The sequence below is a fragment of the Falco rusticolus genome, chromosome 7 (genome assembly GCF_015220075.1).
Source record: "Falco rusticolus isolate bFalRus1 chromosome 7, bFalRus1.pri, whole genome shotgun sequence".
NCBI lineage: Eukaryota > Metazoa > Chordata > Aves > Falconiformes > Falconidae > Falco > Falco rusticolus.
The window spans coordinates 14,149,711-14,170,410 of record NC_051193.1 but is presented as its reverse complement, the minus strand read 5'-3'; the positions used below and the strand labels follow the sequence as shown (position 1 = coordinate 14,170,410).

Genomic DNA, 20,700 nt, shown 5'->3' with positions numbered 1-20,700 from the left:
GTCTAGACACATACCAGAAAATGTTGTCTGGCTCCCGCAAAGACTTTTTTCCCCATAATGATAACAATAAGGCTTGCTTTAGAAGCTCTAACTAGAAAAGTGAATTAACAAGTATTTTTCCTACCAGAATGAAGTTAAATTACATAAATTAAAATGAGCATAATTAAGCTTGTCTGGAACCCTGCTGCCTAAATAGGATTTGCAGATGATTGCTCAGTGTTTGCTCAGTTTACAGGCACAGATACAATTACAGTGAAGAATGTTTAAGTCCGTGACCATCAATTATCGAAAATACGTAACAAAGAATGTTACTACCTAAAACTTGCCTTCTGTCTTAAGACGTCATAAATTCTTCTGATAGCTCAGATGGCATCAAACTTCACATTTATTCCCCCTAGCAAAAGTTAATTCACACGAAAGCAATTCCCTGCCACTTTCCTATGGCTGCAGTTGGAAGACTTATTGCCGTAACCCTAGACCACCTCTTCGCTTAGATAGGGACATGCCAGCAATGAGCAATGGAATAAATATAGACATGCCCCAGCTGTCCTTCAGCAGCGTGCTGCTGGAGTGTCACCAGGATGAATGTCACACACTGAGAAAAGGCTCTGAAGGTTGATTCCTGGGTCTGAAAGTACTTGGAACAATTTTAGAGAGCCCTAGCTAAAGGCAGAGGACCCTCTCACTTTTTGAGGTGGTTATTAATTAATAAACTCGGCAGAGTGCAGTTATTGACTCTAGGTGTGATTTCCAAGGCTGTGGTGCTAGGCAGAGTATTGTGTGCAGGATACACAAAACGTGCGTCCTGCGCAAGCTAACTCAAATGGCTGGACGTGTGCTTTTACAGCATTGCTGCACAATTAAATGGAAGTGTCTGTTCTGTTCTTTGCAAATGCTTAATGGTAAAGTCATCTATTAAATGAGCAGAAGCTTTACTACGGGGTTGAGCTGGAATCAAGATCAGATTCTCGAAAAAAATATTAAAACTCAGAAAAAATCATAAATCATAATGTTGCGCACTTATTATACATCTACATACATCCCCACCCTGTACGTGTATGCTCATCCTCTAGAAAGCTAATCATAGTGAAGAAAGCGGCCAATGGCCCAGCTAGGGAGGGTTTTCACGGGAACATATATCCCTTCAGTCTATGCTCAGTAGTGGGTCACCTGATAAATACCAGGCTGTATATTCCCACTGATTACTGCGATTACTGTAGCACCTAAGCTTTATGCATCCACACCTGCGCTTTATGCATCCACTCAAACCCAGGGCTGTCCAGTACAGATAATCTTCTGCTTGTGAACATGCTACTGAGCCAGCCTTGCTGGTAGAGAATTTTAAGCACGTTTGAGGACATTGCATTATATACATCTTGAGCTGAGGGGACTGCGCAAGGGGAAATGTCTATTAGATCTTGACACAGCTCTGCGTTTTCCTCCTTTTCCAATTAACTTGCTGTCATTTCCTCACATTTCTAGCTGCACACTTGCTTGCTGTTTTGGTAAGGCATTACAAGTTAATTACCCATGTAGTCATGATCTCATTATTGCTGACAGTGCCTCTAACATGTGAGATCAGAGCAGAAATGTTTTCACATAAATTATGTAGCTTTTGCTGAAATGTTAACATTTATGCTGTCAGCCAGATTTTACTGATTTTTCAAACAAGAACTTATTTTTGCCCTTATACTGTTAAGCTACACTATCTTGCAGGCCTTAATTGATGAAAAAATTAGTAGTCAGCTTTGCTTGTAGACTAGAATTGTAACATTCTGCTCACCATAAACTGAATGCAGCCTTGTGCCCAAGGCCCGAGAGGTATGTACTGTATAAAACCCCCTTTGCCCTCCGCTCCCCCTCGAGAGGCCCGTGAGGTGGCATTTAAGTGGTATAGTAAGCATAATGCCCTTAGAATGGAGTTTGGTTTGAGGGCAAGCACCATTTTGACTGCACTGCGGCCTGCAGCCACGGCCTCTGGATGTGGGCAGGGCAGGCCCTGGGGCCACCCGCCACCCCCAGGACCCAAACGTGGCGAAGGAACACGGGGTTTGGCTGGCTTCGGGGAAGGGAACAACTTGTGAAACGTGCCCTGACCCATGGCTGGGAGGCAGACGGCTCGCACACGGCAGCTTTCCCTCAGCCAGCGGCCAGGGCTGCCAGCGGCCCCAACCCACGGGCGCAGGAAAATGGCGGCGGCCCCGTCCCTGAGGTAATGCCCCTGCTCCCTCCCGCAGGGCTGTGCCTTGCGCGCCCCGCCCGCCGCTCTGCACGTTGGTAACTGCTTGTCTTACAAAAATCACCACCTGCGGCGCGGCCGGGGACTGTACGCGCCCGTCGCACAGGCCTGCCCTCCCGCCCTCGCCCTTCGTTTACTGTCGTCGCAGCACGGCGACCGCCGCTCGCCGGCCCCGCCTTGGCTCTGCCCGCCCCGCCCTAGCCCCGCCTCCGGGCGACGCCCGCCAATGGGTCGGCGCGCTGCCCGTGACGCGCCGCGCCGGGCCCGCCCCCTCGGTGGGTGCGCGCGGCGCCTTTAAGGCTCGGCGGTTTCTGTTTTGCTCCGCGGGTCTAGGGGCTGCGCGGCCGCCGCCATGGAGCCGCAGCCCGACAGCCTGGAGGGGTGGGTGGCCGTGCGCGACACCGCCTTCGCCGAGCCCCGGCCGCCGCGGCTGCGCTTCCTCGTGGGCTGGAACGGCGTGGAGGCCGCGTTCGCCGTGACCTGCCACGGCCGGGCGGAGGCGGCGGCGCAGGCCCCACAGAGCTGGGCCGGCCTCTTCTCGGCGCCGGCCCTGCGCGGTGTCCACCGGCAGCTGGCGGCCGTCTGCCCGCGGCTGGAGCCCGCCTTCCCCGCGCTGCCGCCCGCCCTGCCCGGCGCCGCTGCCGGCGGCGGGCTGTGGGCCCTGCTGTTCCCCGGCGGCGCGGCGCCGAGCGAGGCCGAGGTGCAGGAGCTGTGCCGGCAGCTGGAGCTCTACCTGGGCTGGGCCCTGGAGCTCTGCGGCGGCCGCGTCGTGCTGGACGCCCTCTTCGCCGCCGACCGCCGCCACGACGACGAGTACTTCGAGAGCCTGCAGGAGCTCCGCGGGAGGGCCCTGCGCGGCCACCTGGCCCGGGCCAAGGAGGCCCTGCGGCGGGTACGGGCCCGGGCGGGGGGCTGAGGGGCCGCGGCTGGGCTGGCCCTGCTGAGGGGCCGGGGGCGCCTCTGGTCTGAGGGGGGCAGCGGCCCGAGGGGCGCCGGTGCTGCACCCCCGCTCTCCCCGCTGGCGGGCCGAGCTCCCCGCGGGGTGGGGGCACCGTCAGCTGGCCGTGCCGCCGCACGGCTCGCCCGTGTGCCCGCCTGGGCCTCGGCGCCTCCTGCCCGCCCGAGGGCTGCGTGCCGGGGCTGGCGGCCTCTGCGAGAGCCTCAGCCCTCGGGCTGGACTCACACCTGGGTAATGCGAGCAAGGGTGGCCGAGTCACTAATGTCACCTTGCTCGTGGTGCTGTGCAGTGTTCGGATTTGTGCTTACACAAAACACTTCTGATTGGGAACTGCCAAGTCAACTCTTGAGTGTCATCGGGTTTTGTGTGTTAAGTGGGGAACACGCTGGTTCCAGGTGGGCGGTCAGCGTAAGGCATTGGGGCACTTGCTTAAGTTCTAAGTGCTCCTACAAAAACACGGCTAAAAATATCCCGTAGTGTTGTGCAGTGGGTGGAATGGTAACCGAAAGGGAGTCATGCGCTGATTTTCTAACCTGTGACGTTCTCAGACTGCTTGTTTGCAGTAATACCTGTAACTGGGAGATTCTCAGTCAGGTTTTTTTATTAAAACCAAACTTAGCCATGGACCTGTGCCAAGTAAGTGTTTTGCAGTCAGTGAAATTGTGGGGTTTTAAGTGTCAAATTCTGGCCTAATTGTATGAACTAATGATGTTAGCTCTTTCTCCCTTTAGTACCAGAAGTTTCTTCTTGCTGTAGACGTGTTCCTGGATTTTTTTTTTCCTCTTGTAGCAAGCATGAATTCAAAGGATGGTATAGAGTAACATGGTTGCAATTAGGATATCAGTATGCTAAAACAAGAATTTCAGATACTTGGAGCTCACCAGTGTGTTGCTGCTGTAATTTTCCTGCAGTATCCATTTGCAGCCTGTTTCCTGGCTCAGTAAGCTGAAAGATATTTTATAAAAATGATCATGCTTTGGAGCATGTTAAGACAGTTGGCCTTAGCCTTTTGTTTCCTAGTTCAGTGTTTAACACCTGTAACGTTACTGTGTCAGAAAGACACTTTTTAAAAAGTCAACTTGAGTTTACATGAACTTCATATACAGCGTTGTATTCAAAAGCTACAGCTTCTGTCACTGGCTATAACAGTTCATGGCCCAGGTAGAAATACATTCTAGCCACCATGTTCTTCTGCAAGCAGCACAAACATGTACAGCTGTGTGGCAGTTCAAGCTTTGGTGGCCAGGTATAACTGGTACCAGATGTGGCTAACCATGCTGTAGAGTGGTGGTGTATTTGCAAGCCCAACAGGGACATAAATTCATTATATTGCAGTCTATACCAAGTTATGCAAGATTCAAGAAATATAACCTACCTCTTCTGGCACTAAACTAGCCTTCAGTATCAGGGCATTCTTCCTCCCTTTTTACATCCATGTTGTTCTCAAATATTTCATCCTCTGGGCCAGGAGATTAATTTGGAAGAATGCAGAAGATACTGGTAAAAGATGGAGGAGGTTGGTATTGCATAAATACTTCTGTGTGTGTGTGTGTTCAAGGGAAAAAAACCTAAGGGCCATACTGTTACAATAGAAGTCAGTTGGGCTAATGATGAACCAGAATTCTATGAAGACTATCAGACTGTGTAAAAGAAAGGATTTTAATTTAAAACAGACAAAATGTTGCCACACTTCCCCTCTCTCCCCTCCCCTCCCAAAAAAAACCCAAAAACAACCAAAACCAAAAAAACCAGCCCCAAACAAACCCAAAATGCCAAACCCTTGTGGTTAATTGTCTCATGAGTTGATTTCAGATTTTCATTAATGCTTCCCCTTTACTCACTATAAATGTCCTTCAGGAGCAGCATGACCCTCACTAGTTTGAGTGTGGGAACCAGAAAGTGAACCATTGTTTCTATTTGGCTTTGTTAGCAAGGGGGAAAAAAATCAGGCAAACTGCTGCAGGTGGGCCCTAGGACTGTGTCTGAGCTACCACGAGCTCCTGGGGAACTCTAGAGGCTGCAGGACTTCTGGGATTATCAGAAATGCTGCAGTTCAGATTGTCTTGTTCCCCTGTCCTGCCTGTGCCAGGTCTGGAGGCAGGATGGGTGGGAAATGCCTGTGATGCAACTTCTGCAGATTTTCCCTGGCGAAATGCCTCCATGGCTGGAAGCTTTGTTCCTGCTGTTTTACCCAGACTCAGCTGGCAAGAGCAAAGGTGATGGTTTGATTTCAGTGCTTTTCAGCTGCAATGCAATCAAGCTTGTTTCTAATGTTTTTTCTCATTCTAGCACCAAACACCCCCTATTCCCTTCCCTCCTTACAGAGCTGTAGAGCAAACCCTGTCCTGCCAGGACGGTCTGTGTTTCTCAGTGGAATTTAGCTGTGTTCTCTCAGCTGGCTCACTCTGTCCTGGCACATAGTGTGCACCATGGTCTCTGCTAGCTGCTGTCAAAGAAAAATCTTGGAAGCTTTGATTGGTGCCAGTAAACAAATGCAGCTGAGGGGAAGTTTCCAACTTTGTATTTTGTCATAGAAGCCAATAAAGACCTTAAATTAAGGAATAATATATAGGAAGGCGGTTGTTTCATGGAAGAATTACAAGTTACAAAGTGTGTAATATTACTAGAATTGAGATTAGAATAAACTATTATAAATTATACTAACGTTAAAGGAGTTTAACTGCAGGGTATATCAGGAGTAGAAATATGTTTCTGAATTATTATTTTTACATGGCAGTCTGATTTTTCTATGCCTGAAGTCAGAAATTCTGGATCCAGAAACTAATTTCATATTAGTAGGCATTTAGTAATCGTGGAAGCAATGTAAGAGCTAGTTTAAGAGTACTTTACTTGTCCTTCTAGTACACAGAGTTCCCCAGTTTCCCATTTGTGTTTATAAAAAGCAGCCACCAAGTCATCAGCACGGAGCTATTAGAATTTCTGTGATGGAAGCCTTAGGCATTGTACTCCTTGCAGTCTCCCAATGCAATACTCAGCAATTAGTGCTTTTAACAATGTGGTGTCGAAGGTATTTGCAGTTAGAGGGCTGCTGAGCGCCTGGTGTACACCTACTGTGTCGTGGGAAGTCTTGCCTGGTCACTGAATGACAGATGTCGGGTCCTTTCCACCAAAGCTCATCGGCAGTTGGCACACATGAGTGCAAAGCACCTAAGTCTGATTTACCTTTTATCCCACTAGGTTCTTCAGCAGCATAAAAATGCTGACACAATGGTGGCTTTGATGAAGGTTTATGAAGAAGAAGACGAAGTTTATCAGGATTTGGTCACCATGGCAACACAATTCTACCAGTATTTGCTGCAACCCTTCAGAGATATGCGAGAGCTGGCAACACTGTACAAACTGGAAATCCTGGTAGGTCTGCCTTTACCAAGTGAAAGACCAAGTTACATAGTAAGGCATCAGCTGCTCTTGGTGCAGTTAAGACTCGAGTCACTTAACATTCCCTACTTCTGCCTGAAGTACATTGTTTTCCCCCTGCCAAGCCGTGAAATGTGACTGACAGATTGAAAATTAGGGCAGAACCGCTTGGAGGATCTTGGAGTCCATGGTATTGGCTTGAATAGCGCTGCAGGTGTCTTCCCACCAATGTCCCACTTCCTTCTGTTTTGAGGAATTAAAAGGAGCGCATTCCCAGGCTCCACCTCTCTGGGATTTACTCTGGTAGGCTGAATTTACAGAAATCTAAGTAGCCTTCACGATGCCACTTTCAGTGGGATTAGTTGTGGCATTGAGAATGCCATGCCCCAGCAACGCTGGTGTACCAGATCAGCTCTGTTGTGATGGTAGAACAGAAGGCAGAGGAGACCTTACCACGCAAAGCAGTTTTCTATTGATGCTACAACCCGCTAGAAGTACACATTAAAACATGTCAGTTGTCAGTGAGTTCATTTAATGTTATGTGCATCTTAAACTGGAAGCATGTATTAAAGGTTACAATGCCCCTGGAAAAGGCAGTCGTCATCTATTTGGATTTCTCCTTAAATACCCTGTTAAAATGAAAGTGAGCTGTTAATGTTCTTGAAAAAATCAGAACAGTTTTAAGTTTAGACTAAGGTTTTTGGATACTGAAGGTCTAAATCTGTGAAGGTAAAATATATAGTACACTGTACTGACAAAGTGAAAATCAGAATGGATGAAACATGTTTCTGTATTAAAAAAAAACAACAAACACCCTTAAGGGATATTTAGGCTTATTTGAAGTCTAACGCTTTAAAAAAATAATTCAGTACTAGTCTTGTACCCATGTATGTTTTGTGGACTTGAACATACTCTCTTATGTTTCTTTTCTGAATCCTTGTTCCTGTGTGTAGGAACTGCCAAACTGGAGAGCCTGACAGTGCAATGTGCTGTCAACACGTGGGGAAAAATAGAAGAGAACATTGCACATAGAAGAGTGGGTTTGAGTTACTTTTAGTAACAGCTAAAGCCACTTGAGCTGGACATGATTTTAAAAATTATAGTCTAAAAATATTTTAAGAAATAAATTAATCCAAAGTTAAGTGTGGAGTCATGATTGGGAAACAAAGGTTCTGAGTTAGCCTGGAGAATGAGGAACAAGGCAATACATAGGCATGAGTAAGTGATTCACTTTGTGACAGGTGAGGGGAAGGTCACGTTTGCACCGTGCTCTGAAATGTCTCTCAGTATAGCATAATGCAGGCTGCACCACTGTGGTAGCCAGGTGGTAACTGAGAATTCTGTCTCCTCACAGAAATCTTTGCAGTATGATAATTTGGGTCCTAAAAGAGTAGCAGCTTTGCAGAAAGATGCTGAAGAATGGACTAAGCGAGCTGAGAATGCCGTGTGCTCCATTCAGGATATCACTATGAACTACTTTAAGGAAACTGCAAAGGCTCTGGCAGGTAATCGGAATGATTTACGCAAAAGGTTGTGTAAATACTTGACTTGGCAGACTGAGAGCTCTTACCACCTTTGCTGGTCTCTCTGCAGACTCTGTAGTTAGGATGAACGTCCAGATTAAGGAAGAACCATTTTATTCACTTAAGATGTGTATCTTTTAACCAGTTTGGTTTACAACTTGCATTTGGCTTACACAAAAACATTATCAGGGCCTGAAACTTATGGCTGCGAACCTCTGAACAAAAACCGTGCATGCTTTTAACGCTTGATATGCAAGCCTCAAGGATTTCAGCATGTTAACTGAGTAGATTGCTGTGTAACTGTTAAGACATGTTTCCATGGTGCAGTGAAGTGTTTTACTTACGTGTATAAATTATAAATTCAACCTTTTAGTCTTGTAATTTCTAAAGAAGCGTCAGAAATAGTTTAACAACATCAGTATTTTTAGTACTGTGGCTATAGTAGAAACACGTTGCATTTCTCATCTCTTATTGCAACGTTTTAATCTGCAGCAATGCACAAACAGATGGAACAAGACCAGGAAAGATTTGGTAAAGCCACCTGGGCATCAGCTTTGCCACGACTAGAAAACCTGAAATGTATGTTAGCTAAAGAAACCCTTCAGCATCTGAGGGCAAGAGAATTGTGCCTGAAACAGAAGAGAGCTGGCATTCAGAAAACCGTAAGACCTTGCAAAGCCTCCTTTTCTGTCACTGTTTTGTGAAGGGCTGATCGAAACCTGTAGAAGTGGTCATGGGAGTAGACTTTCAAAGTCTTTGGCTATGAAACAGCTTCGGTTTTCAGCAAGATTTTAAGTTGTGGAAAGATAGGTTGTCTCCGGTTCTTAAAGTTGCTTTTGCTCATGTGAGGACACCTAGCAAAGGTTGAGATACATGCTTTTAAGTTCAGGTGTCATGTTCACATTTATGATATTAACCTTTGAAATTGTTAGTTTTAGGGAGATAAAGACCAGATACTATTTTCAGAGGACACTGCACAATAAAGATACTTCTTTAATCTTTTGATATTCTTGATTTGATGCCATCTGACTGCTGCTAGGAGTACCTGATATTTATTTTCCAGTAGTGTACTGCACTATATATAATTGTTTTCAGGAGTGGTATTATTTGTGCAAATTATGATGAAGTTTTTCTTCATAGACTTAAGGTAAAATTCCACTTTAAGTTAATAAGGTGCTCTGCTTTTCTGAGTTTCTGCTCCAAAGCATTTCTGATGTTCTGTTGTTTCCATACCAAAGCACCTAAGCAGCTGCTGGTTAGACCAGGCTCTGTACAGGTATTTGTGCATCCGTGCATGTTCCATGTGTGCATATCTTGTTATTAATGCTTTCTATTTTTTTGTTTGGGGCTACACAGATGGAGAACCTCAGTGAACAAGAAGAGAACTTAACTGTAGTGGAGGAGCTGGAAATACAGTATTATGAAACACAGCTGGAATTATATAATGCACAGCTTGAAGTATTGAAACATGAAGAGATGCTGCTTATTGTACAGTTGGCCACTTTAAGGAGACAGATTAAAGGTAAGAATAAACAAATATTGAAAGGCATCTTCAAAACAGAGGAGTGATATAGCCTGCTCTGTTTTCACTTTTAAAAAAAAAATGGGGGGGGGGTGATTATCACTGCTCAGGTCTCAAAAGTAGAAAGTGTCATTGGAAAACATTGATGCCATGGGCCATGGCACCATCTGATATTTTGTCTTCTGACTAATTAGACACTAATTTGATAACACAAGTTTTAAAAGAAAGCCACACTGGTCAGTCATCTTGACTGTAGCTGTGATATGTGCATGCACTGGTTTAGCATATGGAATAACTTACTTTGGCGATACTTACCTGCTCTCATAGTTACAAGATCTATGCATAGAAACTGGGTATCATGACCTGCTGAAATGGGTTCTGAAATTCATCACAAATCTGTTGTAATTTAACATGTAGAAATTAAAAAATACATCCTGTAATGACAAAAAGAGGTGATTATAGCTAGATGGTACTTGAGTACTGCTGTATTCCAGTTTAAGTGTCTCTTCTTAACAAATTTATGACCAAATCAGGCACCAGTCTTGTTTACATTTATTTGTGCTTATGAATTCTCTATTACTGTGTACACCATGAAGTAAACATTACTCATGTTTGTTGCATAATTAAAATCTGGTAAATAGTAAAATGTCACCCAGTGTCGATCAGAACAGTCTTCAATTTTCCAGGAAAACTAGGTGGTGAAGGTAGGAGTTAAAGCACAGAGACACATTTGAAAGAGGAAGCTAAATAACAAATGCTAACAGCCTAAATTTGATCCTGCAAAGCACCCCTGTGAGTAACATGACATGTTTGCATAAGACTTTGAAGGACCAAGCTCAGCTCTGGAGCTTTACACTTTCTAATAACTAACTCACTGCCTTCAATGGCTTTTAAAATGTCATTAGTTCTTTAAATGTTTAAGTAACTGTGGCAATTTTTGGTTTTTTAAAAAAATGCCAAATGCCTTTTTAGAGAAACAGGATGAAGTTGTTTACTATGATACATGTGAAAATCCTGAGGAGCTCAAGGTCATTGAACAGACAATGGGACAACATTACGCTAACTCGTCAGAAATGACGATGCTGAGGCAGAAGACTAAGCAGTTGGAGACAAAGCGTGGGACTGTCTGTGCGAGGAGAGCCTACCTCAGGAACAAAAAAGTAAATGCAGTCCTGGAGATATGCATTTTCTTTAGCTGATGTCTTGACTCACAAGGGGTGGACAGGAAACAGCTAGGGAAGCTTTGGGTGGAACATACAAGAAGATACGTGACTTGGTACCAAGGTCTCCAAAGAGAAAGAGGGGCAATGTGATTTTAAGCCAGCTTTACGCTCCACTGTGTGGTGCAAGTGCCTCTCTAGCTTATTAAGAGCACAAACTTACATGGGTGACCCAGGAGGTATTCCTCTATCAGCTAAACCTTACCAGAGCACTGCTGTGGCCAGCTGGAGCTTTGCCCTGGTAGCGTTTAACACAGCAGCTGTAGTTCAGGAGGAAACCTGGCCTGCAGTGAAGGAAGCTGCAGGAACAGAACAACCCACACAGTGATACTTTACCTTTGAATGGGAGGGAGGGGGAAATGTAACTCCTGCAATTCTTTCTCCAGCCTTTCAGTTCTGTGCAAAGGGCAGCTTTTTCCTGTTTCCCATTTAGAGCAGAACACTAGGAAGACACAGGTGAGATCAGTTGTCTCTCATGAATCTTCCCAGTGAGCTGAGCTTACCTTACACCTGTACAGTCCTGCTGGGGCAGAGAGCAGAGTTTAAGCTGCAGTCTGTCTGGCCTTTTACCCCTTGCTATCCCGGACAAAATGGGAGCGACATTGGAAATGTTTTGTGAGCTGTTGTTGTCTCTTGCTTGCAACTGCTTCCTCGTCAGACACTTCTTTGCTTCTGATTTCATTCACTTAATTGCTGTTTCTGGGTTATGTAACACTAAAGCCAAATGCCAGGTGATTTGCAAATGCTTACCCAGCCATGTGGATAATTCCCTTCTGTACAGTGACAAATAGCGACTCCCAGTGAAAATATTGAAGCCTGCAGCTTCTCTGTCGCGTTTGCTACTAATAGAAGGTAACCCTGTTAGCATTCATTGTGCTTCTCATGCTTTTGCTTCCCTGACTTTTGTACCTGGGAGCCATGGCAGATGAGAGAAGGAGGGGAAATTAGCCTTGTGTTTTTGTAATGCCCTGCTGGCTTCCCTGTTGCCTTCTTCCTCGTGTCTTTGCACCCCTTCCCTTCAACCAGTACCTGGGTGAAAGTTCTTCAGAGCTTGTTTCTGCCTGGGTTTTTTGATTTGTTTTTTTTTTTCTTTCTTTCTTTCTTCTTTGTTTTTTTGACCTAAGTGTAAGATAGAGTGATTGGTTCAGATCTGGGTATATTTCCTCTGCAGCACGAAAAACCCTACCACTTATTAGGAGAACAAAAGATCCCCTTGGTTTCGTCATGAAGGAGTCCTATGGACTTCACCTTCAGGGTCTCACATCTACCACTAGTTGAGACAGACAAGCACTCGGCCTCGGTCGTGGTTTAGTGGCTTGTACACAGGAGTTAATGGCACAGATGATGCACAATAAATGTGAACTTACCAAGGGTTGCATGAATTTTGCTGTTCTACTAGGATCAATGTGAAGCAAGTCATCGGCAGAGACTGCAACAGGCAGAAGAGAGCAAAAAACGCTTCCAGCAGCATCACAGCGTACAGATAGTGAGTACTGAATAACAGCCTTGGAGAATCTGGCAGCTGCTTGTTTTCACACACTAAGGCTCAGTTACTTGTGTTTTAATACAGAAGAGAGACAAGCAAAAAGAAGAGGAGAAAAAGAAAAAAGCTTGGATAAGCCAGGAACGTCAGAAAACATTGGAAAGGCTGAAAACATTCAGGGAGGCAAGTACTGTGAACTACAGTAGTACTAAATGGTGTGAAAGCATGGTGTCAGAAAGTAGCCATAGCTCATGTGTGAGCATGGTCCAAATTGGAGACAACCATTTGGGTAGTCTAAAATGGGATTGTGTGTAATGAGTCAAGAGGATTGAATCTCTGAAGGATATAGTTTCCAGGTACAAGTGAGGAAATGGCTTTGAAAGAAATACCTTGGTATTCATTTAAATCTGTTCAGGGTTGAATTTTCTGCTTGAATGGGTGGGTGGGACTCTGTGGCTTTTTGTCTCTTTGGGGTTGATATTTTGGCCAGTCCAATGGAGGTGTGACCTCCTGCCTTCTGATTTGTTTTTCAGAAGCATCCAGCTCACGTTGTTCTGAAAACGTCTCATCCCCAGCCTCTCAGCCCCAAGTTGCCACGAAGCATCACTCAGCAGGCAGCAGTCCTGCCCCCTCCACCTTTGTCAAGAGCAAGGGCAGCTCCAGAGCAGCCAAAGAGCATACTGCTAGTAGAAGCCAAAGAATCAAAAGCTTCACATCAGAATACCCCAGCAGATATCCCTGTTGAGATTTTTGTTACTGATGGTGACACACAGCAACAAAAGCACAGCGTGGAATCGATGGTCTCTCCATCCTTGCCACCACCACCGCCTCCTCCACCCCCTCCTCCTTTACCCCCTCCTCCCCCACCTCCTCCCTTACCTCTCCAGTTAAAGACACCATCAGCAGCAGAGGATAAGCCACTTCCCCTTAGCTGTGATAGCCCCACAGAAAGTCCTGCACTGCACAAACAGGATGACTCATCCAGGTCTATAAATAATTACATAGGTAAGAAGGCTTACATCGACTGGTGTTTTTTTCTTAATTTCCTGTATTTTTCTGTTCTCCCTTCTCCTGGTTCTGGACAGGAATAGTGCAGTGTGCAGTCTTGCTCAAGAGAATGAAGCTTTTGGAAAGCTTATTCTAAGAAACCTCATAAAATAACCCCGGCCATAGCTTGGGATGTTAAATGAGTAACAATGATTTGTGTATCCTGTCTGATATACTTCACGTGGTCCTGATTCTTGGGTTGTATGACTCGGTGGTTTTTGGGAAGTGCTATCAGATGGGACAGGTCAATCTTTTAAGACATCTGAACTTGAATCTCTGCTGGAATTGTACGTTTAGTAAATACAGCCTTACAAGTTAATTTAAACCGTCCTTAGTCACAGCGCTACTAGTTCTGTGGAGGTCTTAATTCAGGACCTGCATTTCTCATGGCAGTGAAGATCCCACTGTTGTAATAGGTAGGAAAATGTCAGAAGAAATTCCAAGGAGAGGGTGTTTATTCATGTTGTTAGGTGAGAAGCAACTTTTACTGCCAGGTTTGTTCTTGGCACAATTTTGTGACTTTTGAACCAAATGTGGTATTTAGATGGAGGAATAATCACCTGTCCAGTCAGAAGACCACCGTGGGTAAATTTGTAGTTGTATTAAGGCTACGCTGCAGTGTTTATGATTGATGTACTACAGAGCCGGCAGTTGGGCTGCTTGCATTTGTAAGGTACGCACAGCCTGTGTCCACTTACAGTTTGCTTGGTTTCTAAATAAAGGTTTCTTAAGAGAATTTGTGCCGAATTCAACCAGGATTTGAAAGGCAGATGGATAGCTTTGGCCTACTAACATTCCTAGGGCAAAAATTCTGCTCTCTTAACAAACCGCTGCTTTGTTAGCAATATCATGCAGGTATAATTCAAGGCTGAATTCAGCAACTGAAACAGTAGTTTGGATGAGAATAGAGCTCAGCAGCCTCCCAAGGCTGCGTTGGTCACATCCTGCTATTTTTATCTCTAAAGCAAGCAGGTTTTTTAACTACGTCAGGGAGACTGACCAAAGTTGGACGGCAGCAGTTTTTTATTGTCATTTTTCATAGTGGAGCTTAGGCTGGAATGAAGTACGTCTTTAAATGTGGTACATTACTATTCACAATAAATCTAAGCAGCCTTTGTATCCTCTCGGTTAAGAGGCAAACCACAAGCAGGAATACCAAGGGAAGTTCAGCATTTTCAGTTTTTCCAAGGTGTGGGGAAGTACAAGCAGCTGAAGGGCTGAGACACAGTCAAGTTACCATGAGAAACTACTATGCATCCAGTGGATCAGCATGCGGACTTCAGTCTGGGAGGTCTGTGGGATAACTCTACCACAGATACTCTTAAGAAGTATCTGTGATTTGCAACAGGAGTTGTCCACAGGGTAGTCTGACTGCTGCTGGTACAGCCTTGCTAGTAGCTAATATCTACTACCATTCACAGCCTAATACTGATGCGCTTTCATTATTTTGGGATAAGAAAAATATTTTGTTTTTATTGGAGAGATCTAGTTGGCTGCTTACACCTATTTCATGAAGAAAACCAGCATGTTAGTTGCTGTAATATTAGTTGATAAAATACTGCCACAGGAACTTGAAACAGCTTCATAAACAGGTTGGTTTTAGTTACAGACAGACTACTCATGTCTTTTTACATGAAAAGCCAGGAGAGGTTCATATTCTGGTGTTGAAAATATTCTCTGTAATGGATTAACGTAGTTTCCAGGAGAACTTGTTTTATAATTTGTTAGTCTGACTAGTCTTTTACCAGGCAGTCCATTTGATTAATAAACTTAAGACTTTCTTGCTTGAAGGCTTTCTAAGATGACTTGGTGGATCTTTGCTTGGTCCTTTCCTGGCATCTCTGTCTCTGAAGGTACCACAGGATTGAGCAGAATGTTACATTTTAAGTGCTTCATGTTAACCAGGTAACATTATGTGCACTGCATGTGGCAAAAATACTTGCAGCTGTGAGGTACAGATGGTCTGGACCTGTGGCTGTAGGAATCAACTGCTGTCCGGGGAAACTGCCTCTCTGTCTCACAGCCTGAAACAAGCAACAAAGAATCCTGCAGAAGGAGTAAAAAGCAAATAACAGTGTGTATCAAGAGAACTAGTGGAACCTCTCTGTGTGGTGTCCTTTATGATCTGAAGTTCAGAAACATATGCCTGAGATTTAAATCATGTTGTAAAATGGGAATTATTTTTTAAGTCCATACAGAAAAGAGCTGCCTGCCTACCTGCTTAGGGCCTGATCTGGCTCCCACTGACTTCAGTGGTGCAGTTTCAAGCCCTTTCTACTCAAATCCTTTCATTTCTCTCTTGGCTGAGCAAAAATGCAATTGACAGTCTCAGCAGGCATCTGAGCAAGCTAGGAGGAATGGTAGATTGTTTCTAATACAGAATACAAGAGATTTTTTGGTTCAGTGAATTTTTTTTGAAAGCCCATAAAGTTGTAATGAAGAAGCAGCATCCTCTGCGTGTAATGTCTTAGAGCACAACCTCGTATAGTGTTGAAGAGGTGTTGGATTCTCAGTTCAAGACACAGAAGTTATAACTGCTTTTTAGAAGCAGTTCCAGAGCCTGGTGTTGCAGAAGCTTGAAAGAGTCTGTGCCAGAACAGACCATCCTTTTTCTTGTTCAGGGTTCTTCCTTTCATCTTTGCTAGACACTTTGCCTAGGGTTTTATACCTCTAAGGGTGGTTGTGGTGTTCTTTCTTCTGGTAACAGTAGATTTATCTGTTGCAGGTTCCATGGATGAGGTTTTGGCTTCTCTAAAACGCAGTGAAGTTCATCTTCGCAAAGTGGAACAGCCAAATCCATATGCCTCTGTAAAAGACAACATCCTCTCTGCCATAAGGCAAGGAGTTAAACTAAGAAAAGTGAATCGAGATACTGAGAAAGATGTCAGTAAAGGATCCACTAATGAGCTGGAGAGAAGCATTAAGGCAGTCATCCAGAGAATTAAGAAAGTGTCTGCTGATTCTGAAGAGGAGGAGAACAATGATCAGAATAACGGAGAATGGGACAGCTAACCAATTCAGAGTAACAGACTTACTGACTCAAACAGACTGTGTGTCTCATTTTGCACGTTGAAGACTGTCCCTTTCAAAATGAAGGAACAGTGTGATTGTGTGTTCACATAGTCCAAAATGTCTTGTGAAGTAAAATCCTGTTGATTTTCTGCAGGAGCTGCAGATTCTTACTGTTGCATAAGAAATCATATTCCAAATTATGCTTTTATTAATAAGGTATTTCTGGCTCAACCATGCAGAGTTTTCACCACATCTGAAGACAGCTAAAATGCTGGATTGAAACGGACATTATAGGTTGTTACTACACAGTAAGTAATGCTATCACAACAAAGTTTAAGGAGTGAAAAACTAACTGAAAATCTGTTTTGTCAGATAAAAGCAGAACCAAATCCATGGTGATAGAGGCAGACCAGAAAATTTTGCATAATCTGGAATGTCTCATTCCTACCTCCATTGTCCAGAAAATTCTTCAATGCTTTGCTTGTCTGATACAGCTTGCTCTTAAATACCTATGTGGGTACCTCCATATATCATTATCTTACGAAGTGTGCACTTATGAATGGGTTTCATAACGTTGATTGGGGAAATTAGGATCAAGTTTGAAGTAAGCACTGCAGTAGTAATTACCAAAAAGTTTACTTTTTAGCTGGAAGCTTAAATATAAAGAATTTTTAGATGCTAAATGTTTTTCATACATTTACTATGAACTTGGTATGAAAGAAAGAGCCAAAATATTTTATGTTTTTTTCTGGGATCTAGCCCTGTAGTACAGAGCTGCTTTTTCCACTGAGAACATCAATACATGGTTTTTAGCTTTTAAGTTACCCGATAGCCTTATAAATGGCAGATATTTGCATTGTGCCTGGAACCTGACTATTTAAAAATTCAGCTATATTCGATTTAGAGACACTTTCTATTTTGGGTAGATAGTGACAAAAATCATTCAAAGTTTCTTTTGGAGTTTATACTGACCCTTAATAAAAATGCATCCTGACAGAAGTGTATTCAGTGTGCTGTCGTTTTAGGGTACTGCTGTGAAGTAAGCATTACACCGTGGTACTATGGGGTTTTTTTATATCTGGTGACAGCCATGCAGCAACTGTGCTCTCTAATGGCATATGTAAATGCCCTTATTTTCTCAAATATTTATGAATTGTAATTTGGTAACAAAATTGCAAATATGGTGCTTTAATTCCCTGTTTTACTATAGCGTAGCAGAACTGTTTAATCAGCACAGTAGATATATATGCAATGGGCTTTATGTGAGAAGCAGAAGCAGCAGCTGGGGGTTCATTTTTTACTGTTTCAGCACCTACTGCTATCTGGAAGTCAGAAAAAACTGTCCTTTTTTTTTTTTTTTTTTTTTGGTTCACTGCCATCAAACCAAGTGGAGACAACAGCAGCAGCACAGGTCAGTTCTTACTCAACACTTCCAACGTGATGCCTGCGGAGGGGAGCTGGTGGGCACGGTGCCACGTGCACCCACACCACCCTGCCCCGAGCCCGGCCTGGGTGCAGGGGCCGTGCTGCACTGGGGGGGCAGGGGCAGGTTTCTCGCACATTCAGCCTTCAGCACCCCAAATGCTGAATGCTGCCCATAGGCTGGAACTGAAGACAAAATCTGGTCCTTCGAGAGTGGTGATCCCTTCCCCAAGGACCTCCTGGGCAGAGGAGGTGCTCGGTGGGCGGTGAGGAGAGCGGAGGGGGCTGGTGCTGGGGTAAGCTGTGCTCTCGCCTGCCGTGCCCTTTAGCAGTGCGGTTATTTAAAGCCGAGCAAAGGGCACGGGGGCTCGGCTGCCTTTCCTGGTGCCTCCTGCCAAATGGCGCTTCGGAGTCCAGGGCAGAGCCCTTTGCTGTTTCATCACTGTGGTTGCGTTCTCAGCTACAGCGCTAGGAAGTTAAATCCAGCAGTTTGAAGTATGCAGAGAATGTGACTTGCAATTTCTCCCACAAATCTTACTGCTTTTGTGTGTTTAACAACAGCAATTTTACTCACGAGAGGCCGAGTAACAGCAACACTGGACAGTGATTTCACCTACCTGGAGTTTTCTTTTGCAGCTGTGCCTGAAGCTCAGCTGGGGTCTCATCTCAGGTGTTAACAGAGCTCCACATCCCAGGCTGAAAAACGTCCTTACCAGCTTGCCCAGACCCCAGCTGAACCCACCTGATTTTGGAAGCCTGCTTCATTGCTACAGCCTACATGCCTGCTCTGTGGAAAATGTGCTGCAGTGATTTTCTGGTTGGTGTGGAATATTTCACCTCTCTGATATCCTCATCACCTGGTTCGCTACCGAAACGGAAAGGCTGCTGCTCAGCAGAGATGTGCCCTCGTGGGAACAGGGCTCCCGGGATGCAGGGCAGCCCCTGCAGTGCCTGGAGCCAGTGGCAGCATCCTGGCTGTGCCCCCGGCTGCAGCGCCTGGCAAGAGGCAGCCGCTGGAGCACCAGCGCTCCTGGACATCGGAAACATGACCAGGGAAAACATCAGAAGCGCTGGCATTAACCTAAAGAAGAGAAAATGAAAGAGCAGGTTTCAAATACACAGGAGGCTGCTGCAAAGAGGAGGGGAGTAATTTGTTCTGCATGTTCACAGGGAGACGAGCGGCTTAAATTATAGCAGGAAGGATTCAGGGTCATGGTAGGAAAACCTTTCTAATGAACAGTGAGAGCAGAGAGGTGCAGGGACAGGTTGCCTGGAAGGTGGCGGAATTGCTGTCACTGGAAATCTTTAAAAGCAGGTGAGACAGCCCCCCAAGGTGCTGCTGGCGTGGCTGGCACGCTGTGCTGCGGCAGGGAGAGGTTTACAGGCGAGCTGCTCACTGTACTGCCTTGGGGCTCGCTTTGCTCTGCAGGGGAAGCCACAGCTCCTTTTCTGAGAGAGGCCCAAATATAAGACGACTAAAAACCCCCTTACTGAATCACCCTCAGATCTTTCTTCTGGCTGTCCATGACCATGACCTGCCCTGTGCTGCTGGCTCTGGGCTGCGGAGGGAACTGGGGTAGGGAATGGCCCTGGTGCCCCCCGGCTGATTTACCCCAGGCTGATGGGGCACCAAGAGATGCCGCCTGCAAGTGTCAGAGGGGAGATGCCTTAATCTGGGTTTGAGCTCAGGTGCCCTCCCGCCTCTGCACGCCCCAGCAGGTTCGGTGCAGCTGCTGGTGCCACGCGCTTGCAGCAGCGTGCAAAGGCTGATGGACAAAACAGGATAAACTGGAGCAGCGGGTTGGTTCTGTGATGACCAGCTCTACTAGACTGGATTAATATTAACCTGCAAAACTGCTGTGACAGCTTTTAGACTATAATACCCTTCTTAAAGTATCTCACCCTAGATTAGTAAATGAATGCCTCGGTGGGAATAGTCTGCCCTGACTGTCCAGCTGCAGAAATTGATTTATTTAAGCTGAAAAAAATGCAGTTGTCTGGCTTTAAAGAGTTAATAATGCATGGATTTGCTGGAAAGCCCAGTTATGAGGTAAAGAGACCAATTTCTATAAATCAGTATCACTGTGGCTTGTGATCTCCAGCTATATTGTGGGCAGTCCAGACAGCAGCTGCCGGTATTTTTAGGGAGGTTTAAAGTTAATGTATTCAAAGACTGCTGGGTCTGACTAAAAGAATTTTGCTTTGAAATCCTGGCGCTTTGATCCCAGCAAGAGAGGAGCCGCGGCAGTGATACTGGTGTGTGGAAGTGCTGTGGCTGCAGCTGGCAATGCCAGTGTAGCTATGGGTCTGCCAGCATTCCTGGTGATGTGCTGCTGGTCGGGACTTGGGAAGCTCCTCCACAACTGACCCCCCAGCTCAGCACACGGGGCTGACTCACGTGCTGGATACCCGCCTTTTTTTTTCCTGCAAAATGGTATTGAATCAAGCAAATCAAGTCTGAGTGTGAGCACCCTGCAGTGATCCTGACTGATCTTACAGGAGCTTGAGGAAGTATGTCGCTTTGCTTGGGCACATTGAGAGCCTCTTTGGATTAATTTAATGCTGTTTGGAAATTGATGCTGATTTATATAACGTGCTTGCACAAAGATATCCTCCCCTCCCCTACAAGCTTCTCAGCAGCAGGCAACAACTCACCCCATCAGCAGGTTGTGGAGTTACTGCTGTTTTGCACAAGGGAAAAGGTTGCCTGGTCCTCACCACCAGTGCATAGGAATTGCAGGGATTTCTAGATAGAGCGAGCTATAAACATACTGTGAAAGTACTTCACCTAATGTCAGATTGTGTTAAAAACTCCAAAGCCTATTGCCATCGAAAACTCTTGCTCATCCTTCTCCCTGGCTGTTTTCTGTGATGCACGTTTGCAAGAGGCTGGTGT

At 45.2% G+C, this 20,700-nt stretch overlaps 1 protein-coding gene across 2 annotated transcripts; it reads left to right on the top strand.

Moving 5' to 3' along the window:
• The first annotated feature begins 2,508 nt into the window (after positions 1-2,508).
• On the top strand, positions 2,509-17,386 carry WHAMM (WASP homolog associated with actin, golgi membranes and microtubules). Of its 2 annotated transcripts, XM_037395001.1 has the most exons (10): positions 2,509-3,131; positions 6,396-6,569; positions 7,930-8,080; positions 8,591-8,760; positions 9,455-9,620; positions 10,593-10,780; positions 12,240-12,326; positions 12,411-12,506; positions 12,857-13,328; positions 16,096-17,386. In XM_037395001.1, the coding sequence occupies exons 1-10, from the start codon at positions 2,592-2,594 to the stop codon at positions 16,380-16,382; spliced, it is 2,331 nt and encodes a 776-aa protein (XP_037250898.1). In that variant the 5' UTR covers positions 2,509-2,591; the 3' UTR covers positions 16,383-17,386. The 2 variants fall into 2 exon arrangements, with proteins under 2 accessions (XP_037250898.1, XP_037250899.1); XM_037395002.1 differs by lacking the exons at positions 7,930-8,080; positions 8,591-8,760.
• Positions 17,387-20,700: the final 3,314 nt, after the last annotated feature.